The sequence below is a fragment of the Diadema antillarum genome, unplaced genomic scaffold (assembly GCF_040938485.1).
Source record: "Diadema antillarum isolate AM-2024a unplaced genomic scaffold, OU_Dant_1.0 seq00001205_RagTag, whole genome shotgun sequence".
Classification (NCBI taxonomy): Eukaryota; Metazoa; Echinodermata; class Echinoidea; order Diadematoida; family Diadematidae; genus Diadema; species Diadema antillarum.
In genome coordinates, this window is record NW_027271998.1 from 40,625 (window position 1) to 62,390 (window position 21,766).

Consider the following 21,766-nt stretch of genomic DNA (forward strand, 5'->3'; position numbering starts at 1 on the left):
GAAAAGTGATCATGGTCTCAAACACCTTTCAAAATGCCCTTTGAATGGCATCTCAAATCAACATTATATTTCTAAACATGATTGAAAACATGGTTGCGTTTATCTATTGCCTGAAAATGGCTAAAACGCGTTGAGGATCATGATTTTGCCTCAGAAAATTGTTAGATAAACACACCCTCAGAATAGTTTGTGAAACTGGACATTTCAGTAACATCATCATTCTGTCTTTTTTGTCATCATGAAACAGACGGTAATAAACCTGGGCAGTCACCACAATTAAAAATTTGTAAATTTGCTCAGTTTCTTCAGTTAAAGAAAAGTGCTTTCCTTATTCCAATGCTTTCTTTTAATAGCATTGATATCTTTTTATTTGTTATTATCAGTTTGGAAAGTTTTCCCCTTCATGTTATTTTTTTATTTTTTAATTTTTTAATTTTTTTTTTGTACTATAGGGGAATTATTTGATGTCATTGATGGTTTGTCACGAGAAAAAGAAACACAACTGCTATCTGCTTTGGTTGATGGATTGGTTACTGTCACATCCCACAGAAAGTGAACAAAGGGTACTAGCAGGTAATCTATTTGTATCCACTGAAAATGATGCTAATGTGGAGTGTCCAGGTTTCATATCTGTAGTCTTCATTCCAGACCTACAACTTACTGAGCTTCATAGCCCATCCTTCCTGGTAGACCTTGATGGAGGGCAAATCTTCTAATTTGTTCCTTTTCGCATGTTAGGTTCATGTGACAAATTCTTCAATATTATTAGGATACTATATCAACTCAATTTTGATGATGCACTTTAAGAATACAGTGTATGCATACAGAGGGTGAGAAAGGAAGGAAAAAGCAGACAAAATTCTTCCAGATGATAAATATAATCCTTGTCAAGTTGTGTGTTGTGTGACCATTGTGCTAACGTTGATGGCATTTTGAGCCAAGATGTGTGAAGTTTCATGTATGAAAGGTTCTTTTTGTGTTCATGCAAGTGTGTCCAAGCTTGCCACCCTATTCACACCCACAAAGTATCTAGGACTGATGCACAAGCTGGCCCCGTAGTCCTGAGCCTCATTTATTGCTGTACTCTATGTGCATTCTATTTGCCATAAGTAGGCAATCCTGCTCCATATCCCGCTTCATAAAAAAGTATTGTCTTCAATTGCATCCCTTAAAGCAGCCAGTGCATTGGGTGAGAGAATTGTTGTTGCTCAGCTGACACAAGGTGTTGACTGTAGTGAAAGCCTTTTTGATCTCATGTGGTTGTCTGTCAGAACAAAAACTTCAAAACTTGAAAGTAAATGGTGAATGGAATTTGTATCACCAGCCTCTGTGAAAAGTGGGTTAGCTCGTCTAAAAATCTGTTGCTCGCTACTCAGCGCATACCTAGTGCTGGGTACAAGACAGTCACTGCAGACAGCAACTGTAGGTGACTGCAGAAATCGAAAAGTCCCTATTCACAAGGGGAGAGTCAGACCTTACTACATTCTTTCAATATAAAACTGCATAGTTTCCAGGACATTCATGCGATGGTACAGAAATCTGACTGAGTGACATACCATGCCAATCTAGAAATTATCAGTGAGAACTTTCTCTAGGTTTGCAGTGTCATATCACAAAATAAATTAAGGGAGAGAGAGAAAAGGAAATCATCATCATCATCGATCTTTGACCTTTAACCCTGTTGCTTTTATATCTTGTCTTGTCCCTGATAGAGAGAAAGCCCAAGCAGCGACTGGTCACCAGGACATTCAGCTTGCATCTGATTGGTGAGTTTAAAACTTTAAAATTTCATTCATCGTATCATACATGTTGTATTTCTCTCTTTTACTTCATCCTACTTTTTCTCTGTCCCATCTTCTGTACATCCCATGCATGATACCTTTATCCTGATATTCACTGAGGATCTGTTTTACACATTTCCTTTCGGAATTTTATTTTTTGTTTTATTTTTTGTTTTGTTTTCTTTCTTTTTTTTTGGGGGGGGGGAGGGGCTTTGTTATTCGTAGCTGCATTCATTCATTCATTCATTCATTCATGTATTCATTCATTCATTTATTCATTCATTTATTCATTCATTCCTTCATTCCTTCATTTATTCATTCATTCATGTCTCCATTTATTCATTTATTCAGCCATTCATTCATTTATTTATTTATTTATTCATTCATTCATTCATTCATTCAATTCATACATTCATTTATTCTTCTCTAAATTCTATCTTTCATTTCTCTAAATGACTCTTTGAGTCAGTCATATCCCATTCTGAAGGCCCATATAAAACTTATTTCTTTCCTCATCAGCTCGATTTGTCTTTTGTTTCTTCTGCTTTTCTTTCTTCCTTCTGTATTCACAGTTTGGCTTTTTTTCCCTTGTGTTTTTAAGTATTCTTGTACTAATATCATGATTAAAATATTATATTTTACTTTATTATCTTTTTTATCCCTTCCTATCTTTGCTCTTTTGTTTTCATCCTATTTTCCTTAGTAGTTCACTAAATAACTTCCTTTCTGAATATTGTCTAGTAGTACTAACCTTTTCTTCTCATTCTTTGATTTTGTTATGTTTTGTTAGTTTTCCCTCTTGATAACTACATTTTTTTTTTGTATCTGTAAAATATCAAATGTTTCCAATCCTTTTAATTCAAATGCCAATTCAAAGGAAAATGCATTCTATGGGTGAGAAATCATCATCATAAATCAAAATCATTTCAATAGATATGCTTCTCTTGCTGATTGCATTCTTTTTTTCATATCAACTTTTTCCCTTTTTGCCCAAAATGAAGCCCCACACAGATATGTCTCTGATTTTTCTTCATGGTTTCTATAACACTGTGAAAAAGAAGACAGCAATAGCAAGAAAGACAATTGTTGGAGGCTGTATGATTCTATAACTATTGTAAGTGGCAGAATATGAAATTAAATAACAGAACAAAAATAGGAGCTAGACTGTAAATACAGTGTAGGTACAGGCACGTTCCAGTAGCAAAAATCTTCTGCCCACTGGACATGTTACGATGTAGGTAAAATGAAAAATTGGTCACATGATCGTTCTTAGCCAATCATAAGAATTGGATCCATATCACCATTTTGTGGTATGGTATAAGGCATTTTAAGTTTTGTTTTTCAGTTCCCCCTTTTCTTGGGAAAAGATAGATTTTATACCAAACTGGCAGAGCTCACTTTCATTTCAGCCTCAAGTTCATGCATGTTTACAGACTGGCACACAGTACCTGTGCTGTTGTGTTAGCAGTATCCGCATATACTCCAGATGTTGTTTGGATGTGTTGTTGGTCATTTGAGTATTTCCTCTTATGCTAATATTATGCAAAATAATAAAATGTATAGTCTCTGTTCAAGTCTGTATCATAAATTTTTTCTGTCTGGCCAGGAATTCCCCTTTGAGGGGGATTATGTGCACTCAGGAAGTACTGCTCACAGGGACGATTACCCGCTCACCCTTTTAAGTGAAGTCCAGACTAGTTTACAATAATGGCTAAAGATATATGACGGGGGTCACAATTCAGGGCAGTTCGTGCTTCAGGAATGGGTCCCTTTTAGAGCCAAGGTTTCTTTTTAAATGATTTTGCCGCTCTCCTGCCAGAAATGGAGACTCTTGAACACAGCTGTGGCCTTTCAGGTCTGAAATATTTGTCCATAAATCCCCTCAAAATATGACATTAGAAAGATATCTTACTGCCTAAAATCTCCTGCCCCTGCATCATGGACTTGGTACTATTATTTTCATCTCCGCCAAGGCAGGAGGTTATGTTTTCATCAGCGTTGGTTTGTTTGTTTGTCTGTTTGCAATAAAAATGACCCCAAACTTGAGAACAGATTTGAATGAAACTTCCAGGAAAAGTTGATAATGACACAAGGAACAGATGATTAAATTTTGGTAGTGATCTAGGAATTTCTACAGATTTTTGAAGGATTAAAAAAAAGAAAAATCTTCAGGCAGTTAGGATCAATGAACTTGGGAGTTCCAGCTGTGCGTATTTGAGGTTTGCATACGCTCTGTGCTCGGCGAGGCACCGCATACCTGGAACCTGATGATGTAATAAAAGTCTTCTATATTGGGAAATTCAGCGATTTTCAGCATGTGTGTATAATGATGGAAATGAACTGCTTGGCCAACCAAGTTCTGTGCTCACAGAGTGCTTTTCTAATTCATTTTAATTTTCATTTATATTGAGGTGAACAATTTTACCAAATGGATAAGAATCTCTATCTAAAGATCTCTTTTCATATCTTCATAACCTAAATTTGCTTTCAGTGTGTCAATGCCAACTCAAAAAAAAAATCATTTGATAAATAACTGAATATCCATTTGATTCTGCAGTTTTTATTCTTAATTTAGTCTATATATGTATGAAAGAAACTATCACTAAAATAACTCTGAAACTCTGTACATAAATGGTCATTCATTCCTGTGTTCGTTCATTGGCAATGAATGTAAGTGTATAATGTAAACTTTCACCAAGTCATCTCCCATGCTGGCTTAAAAGTGAAACAGCCTTGAAATAAGTCTAGTCCTCCCCCAGGTAACGAGAAATGAAAAATGATATTGCCCTGATTGAGGAAGGTCAGAATTTTATGGCCTGCTTACAAAGCTGTTTAAGGGGTGAGTCAGCAGTATCTCACAACCTTTCAGGGTACCTATGATATGTAATAGAACTGACATGTCTACAGGCAATTATGTCCCCTCACATTAAAAGTATAGTTTTGATAGCAAGTACAGATCACTTCTGCACAGTTGATTGTGCAGACTTTTGTGCTTGATGATGTTGACAGGAAGAATCAAAACATCAAGAGTCTACCGAAGACCAAGAAAGAACAAGATGAGGAAACAAAGTAGATATTGGTATTGGGTTGTGTAGACTGTTAGTTCATTGTATCTGGTTTGATGATATGAGATTAAAGGGATCATATAGTTTTTGTTGAGACCTAACTTCATGTTTCTAAAACAACTTTTGGTGAGATAATGAGAAACCTTAAATATGAAATGTGAAAGAGTATGTCATAATTCCAACAGGAATTCAACATTTATTTGATGAAAGTTGGTTTTGAACTGGTTGAGATATCCAAAACAGAGTGATCCTAATAAAAAGTGAGACCCACCTTTTATTATGATCATTTTTTTTTTACTTTGTTTTTGGATGTCTCAGCCATTTCAAAACTGCTTTCCGTCAAATAAGCTTTGAATTCCTCTTAGAATGGTATGCTCTGCACTATTTCACAAGTGTTTTCTTGGTATCTCACAAAAAGTTAAAAGCCCAATCCTCTTCTGCCCCAATACTATACCATCCCTTTAACCAGCCAATAAGCCAGTTTCAAATATTTAGGCCCTAATTGACCAACTCATTCAAATCTAACCAGCCCTCATGGTGGTGGCTCTTGTTGCATCATATAATGTAGGCCCTATGTGTAGGAAATATGACCATAGGCAGTGATTTTCCTTTTACTGAAATTCTCAAAATTCTACTTAGGCCTGAAAGGGCTGGTATAGTTGTAGTTGATATATGGGGATTCAGCTTTTAACTTTTTGTGAGATAATCAGAAGTCACTTTATGAATTATTAAAAAACACATATTTAAGGCATTCCAAAGTTTATATGATGAAAATTAGTTTTGAAATGGCTGAGATATCCACTAGTATTAAAAGATTAGTACAAATCGGTTTTGAAATGGCTGAGATATTATATCCACAAGTATTAAAGGTAAAACAAAGCGATCCTAATAAAAGGTAAGTCCCACCTTTATTCAGATTGCTATGTTTTGGATATCTCAGCCATTTCAAACCCGATTTTCATCAAATAAACTTTGAATTCCTCTTGTAGAACTGTAATATGCTCTTTCACAATTTAGAAGAGGTTTCTCATTATCTCACAATAAAAAAGTTGGAAACCTGAAGCCCAATCTCAGCCACAACAACAATGCCATCCCTTTACAGCCTGTGAGTTGCTTTGGATAGGCCATTTTCTCTCCCCCCCCCCCCCCCCCCCCCCGCAAAAAAAAAAAAAAAAGAAAGAAAGAAAGAAAAAGAAAAAAGAAATAAGTATGAATAAAGGGGATCATATAATATTATATTAATACAGAATATAATTCACTCTTTTTGATGCAAAAAATGAACGTGGTAGGGTGAGAAGTGGTTGTGACCGAATTATCATTTGAAGATGAACATGTTTGGCTGTGATGTGGCCTGTATGCTGAGTGGTCGCAAACCATGCACTGAAATGTGGGATTGTACTCTTGAGTCTTTGATTTACAATATTTTAAGCAATTCTCAGCTTTTAGCCAGTCATGCAATTATACAGTTTTATAACAGCAATATTTTGTGGGATGCCAAATCTATGATGATTTTTTTTTGTTTGCAAGAGGTTAGCTTAGTCAGCCAGTTGATATATCATACAATTCTATCCTCATTCAAATCATGATAGTTCTATACATAAGTTGTTGTTGTTGTTTTTTTGTACAGGTGAGACTTTTTGTATATAAATTTGAAAAAATGTCTCCAATAGTATCCTAGAAGATTTTTAAAAAATGTTAATCATTGTATTTAATTTGGTCACAACATTTTCAAACTCTATCTATGGATATATGTCATCATGCTCAACTTGTATACAATTGCCAGTTGCTTTGTAAGTTTGGTCATATAGAGATGGCTCAGTGTGAGGGTGAGTTACTCCCAGGGAATACATAGTCAGTCATCATCATCCACAAAAATGGCTTTTTCTTCCTCCAGGAAGTTGAATCATATTTTGGACCAAATTCATAAAATCTGTCGGCTTTTTACATCGCCTTGTATGCATTTATGGCCATTAAACTGCATTGATGACCATGCGTCACCTCACTTCATCCATCTTGGGACGACTGTCTGACCGTACAGATGACCCTTGGTAGAAATGAATCCTCACCAAGGGAGCCAAATCCCTGGTGTCTGTTTTCTCCGGGGTTTTTCGCCTGCCCCCTTCCTGGAGCATAAATTTCATACAGCTGTTAACCCTGTAACAGTAGCTCCTGTCTAATTTCTTAAATCTTTCTGTAGACAGTTCAACTATTTAGATTATGAAATATATATAACACAACATCTAGCACTTCATTACTATCCCTTCTTTATCATTGTATGAGCTGAAATATTCCCGTAGAGATATTCTATTAGTGGAAAAATGAGCAAAGAAAATGGGATTCCATTGGGATTCGAACCCGAGACCTCTGGATTGCTAGCCCGGTAGACCAACATGTACAATGTACAATGTACAGTAGATATTAGTTGTGCATAATCCAGCATAGCATGGCTTTTTTTTTTTTTTTTTTGCCTAGAAATCATATTTTTGCATGATGTCATTTTTGCATGTTTTTATATCCGTGCATTGTTATTTAGTGGTTCAAAGGAGCAAAATTTCCTTCATACAGTATTCCATAAGAGATGCAAATTTTTTGATATCTTTTGGAAGTATTTGCTATCATCTCTACACAATTTCTGTAGCTTACCTACTGTGAATCTATCGTTTCTCACGTAATGAATTTACCTTTCTGTGGTTTTGTGTTATATCTTTCTTATTTTATCTTAATCTTCAGTATTCACTGGTGGATATGTTTTTCACATGGCAGAATAAAAAAAAGTTATTTTCATTTTGACCCCCACTTTCATCATAACCTAGCTTTTATTCCAGTGGGAGAATCATAAAGAGCCTGTAAATCGCTCCCAGTGCAACTGATCCCTAAATTGGCAACACAGATTTCATGATTTTCTCTCAGATTTGCTAAATTCTGTGACTTTTCTTTTATTCATTTTGTGCAGATTTACTTAAATACTGTAAGACTGGTTCCAGAGTCTTTTGCAATTATATAGAATATGCAGTAAAATTCAGAATTGCAAGTAAACGATAAAAATTTAATGAAATTTTGAGCTTGATTCCCCCATGGTGGTATGGATTGGTGAATTCTGAACCTGAATCTGACCATTGGTGCATCCCACTGGAGGAGATAATCTAATCCATTCTTTCAACCCCTGTCATTGTCAGGTTACTGAATCATGTCGACGACCCAACTCTTGACGAATCCATCCCGCGGGAGTACATCGTCTACGCCTGTGCAGTGGGACCCCTTGGGGAGCAGCTGGACGATTACTGGAACAAATCTCTCTCCATCTGTGGCCGGAATGGCGCCCATAGCCTCCTCCCCCACGTCACTCTCTGCTCCTTCATCTCAGTAAGTTATTGCCATGGTAACGGTAATCTTGGACCAGTTACCATTACATTCGGGGATGGGTACCTGTCTTTCATGGTTTAATAAAGTATAGTATGTAGCTCACTGGCAGAGATGTTGCCACAACTGATCTGTCACCACACTTTGTACAACTTAAGAGACAAAAAGAAAAAAAAATGGTTTGCGCTCTCGCCAAATAAAATGATAATTCATTCACATGGAAGTCACAGAGACGTCGCCATGGCATTTCCAGTAGGTCACCACTGAGTCTCGCAAGGTAGTGGAGACACCAATGGAGACCACGACGACAAAATTAGTCTCTGCGACTTGGCTGCAACTAATGAGACGTCACAGAGAAGTCTTGGAGACTAGCTGGAGACTGGAAAAAGTCCCTGAATAAAATCAAACTTGTTCAATTCTCATGACTCCCGGGAGACTTGGCTTGATTCTAGGGAGACTCAAGTTGCCACCAGGTCGCCGACTAGTATCCAGCTCAGTAAGATACCCGTGTAACAATTTTACTGCAAACCGGAAAAGAACCGGTCCCCTCAGATTATGTGTGTGTTGTTAAGTTTGCAATGTCATTGTTTCGGCAAATTTCACAAGTGGAATGATATTCACAGAACTGATGACTTGTAGAAGTGTTGCCTTCTGTGACAAAAATACAAAAATACTTTCTAATTGAATAAAAACAAGGAGATTGCCAAGCAGGGTTTATATTTTCCCTTGTTCTTTTACTGTGGATATCAATTGTGAATTCAGCCACCCACTACTAAGTCTCCCAAATGTGGAAAAATATCATGCTCATCGAGTGCATGATGTATAAAGTTGATATCAAAATATCCCATTCTAATGAATGTGGCTTGTGAAAGAAAAAAAAGTTAGTGCCCACATTAGTGCCCACAAATCTTTCTTGAAGTTTATTTCCATTCATGAATTACATGTGAAATTTTAGAATTAGTGAAATTTTTATCCCAAATGAAAATCTTTTGATGAGTTGTATTTCTGTAAAATAATGTAATGTGTAACATTGCTATGGTGACTTTTAATGGGAAAGGATTATGTAGTTACAAAAGCATCAAGCAAAAACATAAAATGAAATTATAAAATTATTTATTAAATTTTATGGCACAGAATAATGGGAGGGTATATCCTAGTAATGAAGTCGCCTTGGCTTCTTTGATATGTTCAATATGACTATTTAATGAAAAATTGAAATGTGAGATTCCCTAACTTTTTTAATATCTTGGGTTTATTTCAATTAAACTTCTGCCATTTTATCAACCTTGAATTCAGGCTATTCATAAAAATCAGGATGACATGACTGAGTTACACTGAAATCATGTTACCTTTCATGTTACCTGTTCAATTTTACTCAGACTTTCTCTTATTTCTTGTTTGATTTCATTGACTGTGTTTAAATGGCTATGAAACATTTGCATTGTGGTATTGCTCTTTTAATTTGGATGATGCATTGCTTGTAAAGTACAGTGGAGTACGGTGGCAGAAGAACATACCTGTTTTGATTGATTTGAAAGAACAGGGACAGTAGGACATAACCTGTTATGATTGACGGAAATGCAAATGAAGTTTAGCTTTATCTTGGCAGGAAAAGTAATAAACGAAGGTGTGAGATTAATCTATCCTAATTGTTTATGATCCGGGATGTGCTATATAACAGGTTGAGGTTCTTCCTCACTCAACATTTATATTTCCTTCTGACAGGTTTCAAGTACTGTCCTCGGCGACATTTTACTCTTTATGTGCCATGTTCGCACGCCCGACTTGGTCGACGGCGTGCCACTTCGCATATTCTGCTTAAACGCACAAACCCGCCCAAACTGATCGCTAATTCGCCAAATGCCAGAGGACAATGAAAGCGTTTCTTGCAATTTTTTTTCCTCTCACATATAGCTTGCGTTTTATGTGGTGATTGACTAGCAAGCGGTGTTCCCTACAGAATTTGTGTGTAAATTTTTCTGTCACTCTTTTGTGTGCAAAAGTCATGCCTTTTTACAATAATGTACATTAGAACATGGTCATTTCAAATCAAAACAGTAACAGATTTGTCATACAATTTACATCAGAACAAAGCTTGGCATTTTCTCTAAAACTTTGCTCACTACGTGTCCAGCTGAACAGAAATCTATAAAAGTTACATGCATTTGAAAAACAGAATGTTTTCCCAAAGCATGACAACATTGGTGGCTCAGAATAATGTGGCACACAGGGGGTTTCCACAATGACACATAAAGAGTTAAAAGTCTTTTTCCTCCACGTGCCCTCTGGCATCTGCTTCCCCCTAGTGTCCAGACAGTCAGTGCCAGACGCTGACCGATACATTCCAGATGGTCATTGACAGATGGCAGTCCAAGGCGCCCGAGGTGCTGACCCTGGACTTCTACTCCTCCAGTAATTTCATCGGGCTCTTCATCGAGGATGACCATGCCGACTACCTGAGGAAGGTGATGGCAGACTTCAGCAAGGAGGCCTTGAGCAGGACAGGTAGGCCTACAGGGTGGTGTGTCTTCCATGAGAGGGTATTTGGACCATTGTCCCTACAATGGCTCATCCCTTACAGTGTACCAATTACTTTAAAATCAAATTTGTGTACATCTAGAATACACAAAAACAGCCGTAATTCACCTGTGCTAATCCCTTATATATTTTGATTACTAGTAAATCAGATTGTACATGTGTATCTCTATAACACTTTTGCACTTGTACTCTATGGGCTGTGACACCTACGTATGTGCAGGTCAACTGTCCCGGGGAAACATCCCTTAGACAGCTACTAATATGACAACTATTTCCATTACAACCTCTCCCATTAACAACTCCTCTATGACAATCCATTGCACTACTTTCCCCAGAAGACAAATGTCACTGACAGTTGCTCCTTTAGGGCAATTAGCAATGGATGTGACATTCTGGGATATATTCCTTATATTAGTACCATTTTCAAAGTCCTGTTGACTTCTGGAGTTTCCTTGTCTTTCCAGATAAATGATTCTAATTGACTGTTACATATATCTCATGCAAATGATATGCTGTAGGTCTTCTTATCAAAAACTGTCTTCATCACTACAACTCAAATGCGCATTCTATTTAACATAATATTTCTTCTTTGCTAGTAAGTATTGGCTGCTCTTTATTCTAAGAAAAAAAAAAACAGTAGGCGGTAGAATTATTTTACTTTAGATAGTACCTCCCATTCTGTACATGTACATATCACTACACTAAAGAAGAAAGCAGTCACTATCTTGTGTTCTACAAAGTGTAGTAGATGATAGATTGCCAAATCCTTTTCTTCCTAATTGACCTCACATACTTTAAAGTTTCGTCACTTTTCTTGTTAGTCCCTTGCTACTACTGTACACCACAGATTCTATCATATTTTTTTTTCTCTTCACTGCCACCATACATGACAAGGTGTCAAAGTCGATCCGCACAAGAAGCAGCTACACCTGACCCTCGCCTACCAGTTCAACCAGGCGCACACGGAGACGTTGATCAACCTCTCCAAGGAGATCGACATCAAGTCAGCGGCACGCTGGGAGTTCCGCCTCTACTCCAGGGACCCACGCTCATCGTCGTCAGAGGTGAGAGATAGGTGGAAGCAGCGTCATGGAAACGCATCCATTCCTCAAAGTAGAGACTAGATGGCTGATGCCTAACATTCCTCAAATTATACAGAGTTGTCTTTTTTTTCTTCTTTTTTTTCTGTGCCTTTTTGTTTGGATTTATTTACGCTTACATAAATATGCACGTTACCATGGGACCAACAGCTTGTTGGAAAGTCCACTCCAATAGAATTCTTCTTTTTCTTTCTGTAGCATATTGGGCTGGACACCACTTACTGATTATAACTAGTCACCACGGGCAAGCCACAAGGGACCTGCATCATTTGCCCATTTATTGATGTAGGCATGTGGGAAGACCACTTCACTGTGTGAGCACCTTGCTTATTACAGTGAATGAATGAAGTGAATCTTTTAACATGCATGAGTCTTTATTCCCTCACACAAGGAACTTCCATTAATGTCCTTTCCAAGGGATAAAGGACCCTGCTTCATTCATTCAATGCATGGAGCAGGGTGCATACCCTGTTGTAGTGGTCCACCCAAAAATAAAATACTCGCTGACATTTTAAGAAAATGCACCATGCCAGTCAGTCAGTATGAATACAATAGTGCACCATATGGTGGACTGTAGGAAAAAAGAAATAGAAATACTGTAAAACAAGATATTTTCGCAGCATGAAATTGTCATGAATTGGGACTGACAGCCTATTTGGCGGCATGACATTTTTTGCCTCAAACATTCAATGCATATGCATGTTGTGTAGACAAGAACTTTTGCGTGCATTTTAATTTTGCGAATCTTGGCTCTCGCAAAGTTCAAGAAATTGAAATGCACGCAAACATTCCTCGTTTTACAATATACTGTTCTTCTTTACTTTCACTCTTATATGTGACAAGACTCCTTTTCTTCCCTCAATGCATCTTAAGGTTCTGAGAGTGCTGTATGGCCACACGCCCCGTGTGCCGGATGAACTCGAGCTCATTCCTGACGACTACATCTTCATGGAAGGCTCGGAGCTGGACAAGAACAGCGATGGTTGGTTCAAGGGCGTGTCCTTCATGACTGGCTGCTCGGGAATGTTCCCCGGCAACTACACCGAGAAGGCACCCGAGTCTGACACGTGGACCATCCACAGGTATTGCAACTGATTGACAAATTGCCCTACATTGACGTTAATAAGCACCGAATTGATCAGTGTTTTAGTAGTAGCCATTTGATATGTTTTGTACATGGCAGTTTCAATGTGTGCATGATAGCGAAAAACCCATAGCTCTGAATAGTGCAAGGGCATGCAGTTGTTAGTTTTGCGATATATGTGTGTGCATCACTCTTGAATATACACTGTACATACATGTACGTTGTTTTCGTGCTGGCCTAGCAAGCAAGATGCAGCATAGACCAGATCCAACTGTGCCACTGAGCAATCCCATAATGCATCTGAAACAGCTAGCTGAGAGGCACTGAATACATATTTGCCTTGCTCCAAATTGGCAGGTGTGTTGATAGTTCAATTTATTGAATCTTGTGCACATTATTTCCACTCCTTTCTTAAACAGAGTCCTTCCAGTAACAAGACCAAGAACTACAAGTAACAATGTGTCCCGTGGCAGTTTAGACCGAAAGGTTCCAAGTCCCCCCATCCCCATCGGCTCGGACCTGGAACAGTCTGGCAACTACAGGTCAGCCGAGGGCCTCCTTCAGAACCCCCAAGTTCACAGTTACGAGAATGTGAGTTTAAGCGATAATGGCTGCCATGAATACCCGATGTTATGTTTGAATTAAACAAGGAGCCTATTGCAAATGCAGATGCTTGTCTCACAACGAAATCATTCATATCTTCTGCATTGCTTTTTCTTTTTCTTTTTCTTGTTGTGAAGCATTCTTTACTTAAAGAATGTCATTGAATAAAGAGTCTAGGTTGTTGTTTTTAATAGTATGTGTTTTTCATAACTTTGTTTGAGATAAGATGACAAATGAAAGGACATTTAATGTTCCTCTGAAATGTTGCATGCAAATGTGAGACCTGAAATTGATGTTTATTTTTGTGTGTGTGTGGATTGGGGGGGGGGGTTGTTTCATGGCCTTTTTGGGACACTCCGTTGAATAGTTGACCAGTTTAATGTATTAGAATTGTTTTTTTTTTTCTGTCATACTTCTAGGAGTTTTTTGTTTTTTTTTTAATTCTGGCACAAATAGTGAGGCAAATCTAGATCCAAATCCTGATTGTCTTCTACCCACTGCAGAATAGGAATGAATAGATTTTTTTTTTCTTGCTGTATAAAGTGATAGTCAAGAATCTGGAGGCATGTCGTATCCCTACAGAGTAGTTCTGTGCATGAAATGTTTAGGGTAACCCACTTCACTTGCCAAGGTCTCCTTCAGGGCTTCCCTTCTTGGTTTAGATCAGCATTCGTAGTCTATTTCATACTGCTCTCTAGTCTTCCTTTTTTCTTTGTTCTCAATGTCAAGTCTGGAGGTATGTTTCCTCTCAAAATTGCTCGTTATATTTAGATTTGAGTTTCCGCCCTCCGGATGAGTTCTTCTTGGGCAACTTCCAAGCAAAACAGAGCTTGTTTAGATAAGGAACCGCAGCATTGAGAGCGTTAACATCGGGGCTCCGGTAATGGCAGCGTGTCGGGTTACACAATTTCAATGCCCAAACGCCAGCAGCTGGCTGTGGGACTGAGGCAAAGAATAACAATAAGGGGGCAATTGGGTGCTGAACGGAAGTCATGGGTAGCCTACAAGTGCCTCAATTGTCTTCCTAAACTAAACATTGGGAATTGCTCAGCTAATACCAAAAGAAAAGAAAAGAAAAAAAAAAGATGAATAGTAGGTATGATACAGAGAACTGCAATTCAGTCATTCAGTTTGTAATACCACAAAGACGCCAGTTGTATGCACATGACTTCCTTATACTGAAACGGGCAAGGGAAGAATGGCAGCATACCTGAACAGGTTGTGTTACATGAAGAGAAAATGATGATCATAATAACAGGCCGAGTCTTGATTGAATGTGTCTTAGTGTCAAGTAGATCGCTGCATGAATGTGCTCTTAGTTTTCTGGTTCCAGTACATTTCATTTTCAAGTTGACTCAGACGAAAAAAAAGACGCCAGAAAATTAAGATGGATAAAATCTTATCCAAATTAAACCAACATGTAAAAAAGAGGGGAGAGAGAAAGAAAGTTGTTTGTTATAACAGTATTACTTGATTTGACTGAATACTGAATGTTGATTCCAACCACTTGTGAATAATTTGAATTTATACCAGAATGATTACATTTAGAGTTACAAGAGGTTGAAGTTGTCAAAATAAGGAAAAAAAAGGAATGTTTGATATAGGACAGTTCCATTGGCTCTTGGTTGCATGTAACAGATTAAAGATGCAGTTATATAAAGATGTATTCATGAATTAAGGAACACTTGACATGGTGCAACATGATGATGTCAAGACATTCAGGTTATAAATGAGACTACAATTCTAGTGATCTCTTGGAATAGTTCCCAAAAAAGTGTAATACCACACTTCTGCCACGCTGGCATTTATAATGAGAGAATGTAAGAGTCAGATACAGAACTAAAATAGACAGGATTAAACCACAAAGACGTGTTGTTTAAAACATGATACCTTAAAGGGACTGTACAGTACTGGTTGAGGTAGGGATTCATGTTTTGAACATTCCTAAGTGAGATAATGAAAAGGCTCTTATGAAATATGAAAGAGCATGTAATTTTAAGAAGGATTCAACATTTATTTGCTGAAGTTTTCAAATGGCAGAGATATAAAAAAAAAAGTGCTATTAATAAAAGGCGACATGCCACAACTTTATTAGGATCTCTTTGTTTCACCTTGTTTTTGGATATCTCGGCCATTTCAAAACCAATTTTCATCGAATAAACTTTTGATACCCCCTAGAACTGCATACTCTTTGACATCTCATAGAGTGGTTTCTGGATATCTGGCAAAACGTTAAAAGCTAAATCTTCACCTCAACCAGAACTGTACACACCCTTTAATGTCTTGTTGTGTTTTCTGACAGCCAAATTTACTCAATGAAACCAAATGCATTTTATTACTCTCACATTGTGGTTCAAGTGAAAGTGAAAATATTTTTGTGGAATGAGGAATCTCCATATAAAATATCATGATGCAGATGAGGCATGCGTTTGCATCTTGAAAGAAGAGACTTGGGAGCTTTTATGATCCGCTTCCTTTTTGCATGCACAGCTTCTCAAGCTTAAGAAAATGAGCACCAGCGAGCCGCCAGGGATCACGAAGAAACAGCCGCGGCGACTGTTCATCATTAGGCACGCGGAGCGTGTGGATGTCACATTCGGAGAGCAATGGCTCATTCACTGCTTTGATCAGCAGGGTGAGAATTTGAAATGTGATTTGAATTGATTTTGATTTGATTTGATCAATTGGTTAAATTCTTTATTGATTCGATCGATTGGTTTCAATCATCATCAGGGTGAGAATTTAAAATTTGATTTGAGTTGATTTTGATTTAATTTGATCGGTTGGTTTCTTTATTGATTTGATCAATTGCTTTCAATCATCATCCACCATTCAGTCATTTATGTGAATGAAAATTCAAGTTACTGTGATTGCAGACAACACCATTTTCTTTTCTTTTTTCTTTCTCCTCACATGATCCATTGTCATATCTGAGCATCAATATACTTGGATATGAGAGTACTCTTGTGTGCAGATACAGACATATTTGAAGGAACAGACGTGTACAGTAGGACCTTGATTATATGCCCGAATATGGCCATGTCAGGACCAGCGGTCCTTCAGATAATTAATATGGCGGGATAAGAGAGACATGCTCAAATGCAGCACTTTCTAGCATATCATGCTTGGGGTATATACATGTTATGACCAATTTACTAACATTATGATTATCTGCATGGCAGTGTCATGTTTCATACCTCACATGGTACAGAAATAAAACAAAATATAAGTAAAATATCCCTTCGTGTCTCTTCATGTATTGTTTGTTTGATTGATATTGACTGACAATGAGATCAATATTGCGACTCTTTGAATACTGCCGCTGCATTGTTTCAGAATACTGTAACTACTGCTGTGCACTCAGTGCCAATAAGTGTGGCACCAGTCGTGGACACATTGTCTCGCGAACTGACTTCAAAGTTACAGTTCGCCGCCCTATGATGATTGAAATATATCCTGTCGTGTATTCGCACAATAATGGTTGAACGTGTGTTTGTGTTGAGTGAGATCTGGCAGTAAAAATACATGAAAACAGTAAAAAAGAAGTCAGCCAGCCCTAGATAACAGAGAATCAGGAAAATCGATGGTAGGATAATCAAGGGCCTACTGTAATTTATCTCTCTTGATCATCTTCGTATGTCCCAGGCAAATACCAACGGAAGAACCTGAACATGCCCAAGAGGGTACCCCAGAGGCCCGGAGGAGCACAAGACTTCAAGAAGGACTCCCCCATCACAGAAATGGGACAGTACCAGGCCAGGATGACAGGTGAGAGAGAGGGAAAACAAAAACAGAAACAACAACAATAAGCCTGACCTGTGGAAGGTCATGTGATTATATCAACCCTAAATTGGTGAGGGGATGGGGCAGAATCCGCTCCGCTTTAACGTTTTGCGCAAAAATTCTGGAACGCAAGAAGGCCTTTTCATGAGGCTTCTTGGTTTTCTTTGTTTAAAGGGTGTGTACAGTTCTGGTCGAGGTGAAGATTTAGCTTTTAACGTTTTGTGAGATATTCAGAAACCACTCTATGAGATGTCAAAGAGCATGCAGTTCTAAGGGGTATCAAACGTTTATTCGATGAAAATCGGTTTTGAAATGGCTGAGATATCCAAAAACGAGGTGAAACAAAGAGATACCAATAAAGTTGGGGCATGTCGCCTTTTATTATTAGCACTTTTTTGGATATCTCAGCCATATGAAAACCAATTTTCATCAAATAAACGTTGAATCCTTCCTAAGATTACATGCTCTTTCATATTTCATAAGAGGTTTTTCATTATCTCACTTAGGAATGTTCAAAACATGAATCCCTGCCTCAACCAGTACTGTACAGTCCCTTTAAGTCTCACACAACTTTTGAGACCAAACTTGCAACGTCCTTGCGTACTTTGACAAAGCCCCCCTCCGGTTTTGGCATAGCCAAAAAAATCCTGGGCTGATTAGGGTTAAAGGTCATACAGAGCTCAATACAAATGCTTGCTTTTGTGGTGTTTCATAAGTTTTTGAAAAACATCATTTTTGGCAATTAAAATACATGTATATGCTCGGACATTAATTTGCTATAGAAAAGGAAATCTTTAAACTTAGTGTAGAGTAAAAAGTACACCTGTAGTTAAAGATGTGTTACAGCAAATGTTATTCTCCATGTGTGGTCAAGTGCTTCTGCAGATTTTTTAAACAATGAATTTTCGACAAATTCCTGTAGTATTTTCTGTTTACTTTTCCACTGCTAAGACATAACAAAACGTTGAACAGGACTGCAGAGATTTTTCTTGTTCTTTTACCGAGTGTTTCACAAATTTTCTTACGTTCAAGGACTTAGTATATTTAATACATATATGTGTAGGAATATTTCCCATTAACTGCAAAGTGTGTGCATGGCATTGGAAATCCCATTGAGGGCGCTAGACCACCCGTCAGGAGAAAGACCCCACCTCGCTTCATCCCTCCTCTAATGATGAGTTGATCTTGTTTCCAGGAGAAGCCCTGAAGGCGGCCGGTGTCAAGATCTCGTACTGCTACGCCTCGCCTGCTCTCCGCTGCTCGCAGACAGCCCATGCAGTTTTACAAGGTACGTCAGATTACATCTTTCCCGTCGGCATGGTGACAAGGGGAAAAAAATGCAGAAGATGCATGAGATGGAATCTTCTGCATTTTTTCCTCTTGTCACCATGCCAATGGGAACACATGTTTTCTCAAGGAACTTATAATGCATTTCCTTGACAAGAGAAGAAAACAGAGAGAAAGAAAGGAGGAAATGGAAGGAAAATTACATGCCAAAGAAAATGTAAAGAATCAGAAAGACAAAGAGTAGATATAAATTGTGTAAGAGTTTCTTCTGAAGTGAATTAGTTATGAAAACAACTGGAAAGGAAAGGATATTTCAACCAGTTCTGGCCCACATTTTTTTTTTTTAATAAAAACTAACTGCTGCAATTGCAAGAAGTCCTTACAAGAAAGATAATTTCACACCTTCTCCATAATAACCACATCCAGGACTGGAGGCGCCCGATGCGGTGAAAATTTGCATCGATACAGCGCTCTTCGAGTGGCTGGCCTGGTGCAAGGGAGGCCTACCCAAGTGGCTGGCACCGGCTGAACTCGCGACCTTTGGCCTCAACATCGACCTGAGCTACAAGGAGAAGCTGACGGCGGCTGACTTGAACCAGAAGGAGAACTGCCAGGCGTACTACAAGAGGAGCGAGAACTTCATCCGCGAAGTCCTCAAGGAATGCTCCGATGATGGTAAGTGACTTGCTGATATTAATAATAATAATAAATATGATGATGATAATAATAATAATAATAATGATCATGATGATAATAGTAATAATGATGATGATGATGATAATAATAATGATGATAATAATAATAATGATAATAACAGCAATTATAATAATGATAGTAGGTGCAGCATTTTTGTAAAGCACTTATAATGTCCTTTAATTATAATGATAATGATAAATAATGCAGTGCATTCCCACTACAACAAACACGATTATGAAGAAATCATGTAACATCGAAGTAAATATTCAGTGTATTTCCAAGATAAAAGGGTACATTTGGGGGATGTTGGCCTATTTTCTGTTAAAAAAACCACAAAACAAAACAAAACAAACAAACAAAAAACAGAAACAGAAGCAAAAACATTTGAGAACACTTTATGAGAGATAATTTTTCCCTAATATCGCTTCAAACATGCCATTTGTTAGAATTTATTGCAAAATTAGAATTTTCGTATGATTGACCATAATGCTGGACGGACATCTACAGTGTATGTACTTTATACGTAGTAAAGATCAAGGAATATATGTTCATTGAAAATTTATTTTTCCACTGAATGGCCTAATATCGATTGGAAAAGATAATAACAACTTTAGAATTCTATTGAACACACTGTTTTATACCGTTTCTAAACTTAGTGGTGAACAAACGTTAAATGGACAGACAAAAATGTGACAGCTTTACTTTCTGTTTGTTTCTCTTTGTGTCTGTTCCTTTGTGCCTTGTCTTTCTCTCTTTATATAAATGTATTTCTTTTTATCTGTCCATTAATCTGTCTGTTTGTCTCGCTTTATGTCTGCTCTTCTGTGCCTTCTCTCCCTCTCTCTTTCCTTATTTATATGTTTTTTTTTTTGTTGTTGTTGTTGCAATCATATACTTGCCTGGTATATTGTAGTGAAAGCTGTATAGATTTATCCCCGGTGCAGTTGTACATGCACCATTTTTAACCCCATTCGTTATGGAAGAGTATAAAAGAGTAAATTCTTTTCAGTTATAAACGAGGATGATGGTGATAACTGTTTTGTGTATCCTGTTTTTTATCAATATTATCTTTTTTTTTTCCATAGATTGTTTTATAATTTGATCTGTTTGATGAACTGCGATAAGCTATGAGATGTTGCATTATGTTATGAGAAGTGTATAATGAAGTGTGAAGTTGTTGTTGGATGTTTGGATTTTGTTGCAGTTCGTCGTATGCTTCATGTCAAATTGTACTTTGAATAAGATGAAATTCCTGTGGATTGTTATGGTGCTCCTGTTCAGTGTTTTATGTATTTATGTACAACGACCTGAAACAAAAAGAATTTCCTGAATAATGGACAATAAAGACAAAATTGAAATGAAATTTCATTATATCTTTATATTTGAATGTTTCTATATGTTTGCTCAATATTATTTGAGAGAGCTACTTCAAATCTACATACTAGAGAGAAACCTTCATTCAAAACACAAATATTTATTTACTATTCTGAACAGAAGAACCACATTATATGGAGAATGAACATTTGCTTTATAATGCTTCTACCCTATGGAATGATTTACCCCAGAATTCAAGACAAATCACAATTTTATCATTAATAGACTCAAGTCTGCTTTGAAATCACATGTTTTTTTTTTTGTTTTTTTTTGGGGGGGAGGGTTGAATTTTGTTTTACAGTGTATTAGCAAATGTGCAGCTCGGTACCATTGTTATTGGAATTGTATGTCTTTGTATAATTTTTTTTTTTTTTTTTTTTTTTTTTTTTAGCACATACAATGTAGAGATGCATGTACTGTGTGTCATGCGCTGTATAAGCACTGCTTATTAATTATCGTATCATTATTACAGTGTATATTATTATTATTATATTATTATTATAATTCAATATCTCTTTCCCTGCAGGAGATATCTTGCTGGTTGGTCATGCCAGCACGCTGGACAGCAACTCGCGCTGCCTGCAGGGACTCTCGGCCCGGCCCGCCATGGAATTCTCCCGCATCGTACAGAAGGTGCCTTACTGCGGAATCATCATGCTGGAAGAGTACGCGGAATTCGGTATCTGGGACTTAGTGCCGCCTGTCATCCCCACGCTGACGCACGCGCCGAATGGACGCTTCGACTGGCGCATCATGCAGTCGTGAGCATGCACTGTGACTACTTTCATACACAGAGATATAGAGTTTATTTATTTACATCATAGTAACAGAGTCTTTTATAAGATTTTTCTCTACGAGATTGGGAACTTTGTACATGTGCCACCTGTAGATAGATCCATAATTACCAAAGCTTATCCTTCTGTGTGTTAACAACCACGATTAAAAGAGTGTAAATGATATCAATGATATTTATAAATATTGAAAAGTTGTAAAATTTATAGAAATGTGAATCTTTCAGGATATACCTTATATTCAATCCCATGTCTCCTGAATGTTATGTTGCAGATATTTCTGATTGTTGGCTATTAAATAATA

General features: G+C 37.5%; 1 protein-coding gene across 1 annotated transcript in view; it reads left to right on the forward strand.

The window, feature by feature from the left end:
• Positions 1-21,461, forward strand: part of LOC139744717 (ubiquitin-associated and SH3 domain-containing protein B-like) — a 48,421-nt gene extending 26,960 nt beyond the window's left edge. Inside the window, exons 2-12 of the mRNA XM_071655139.1 lie at positions 1,713-1,766; positions 8,023-8,209; positions 10,513-10,711; positions 11,639-11,808; positions 12,718-12,926; positions 13,348-13,519; positions 16,022-16,166; positions 17,177-17,299; positions 18,510-18,602; positions 19,028-19,276; positions 21,198-21,461. Of these exons, the coding sequence (XP_071511240.1) occupies positions 1,713-1,766; positions 8,023-8,209; positions 10,513-10,711; positions 11,639-11,808; positions 12,718-12,926; positions 13,348-13,519; positions 16,022-16,166; positions 17,177-17,299; positions 18,510-18,602; positions 19,028-19,276; positions 21,198-21,436 (1,840 nt within the window). The 3' untranslated portion in view covers positions 21,437-21,461. The remainder of the gene's footprint in view (positions 1-1,712; positions 1,767-8,022; positions 8,210-10,512; positions 10,712-11,638; positions 11,809-12,717; positions 12,927-13,347; positions 13,520-16,021; positions 16,167-17,176; positions 17,300-18,509; positions 18,603-19,027; positions 19,277-21,197) is intronic.
• The last annotated feature ends 305 nt before the right edge of the window (positions 21,462-21,766 follow it).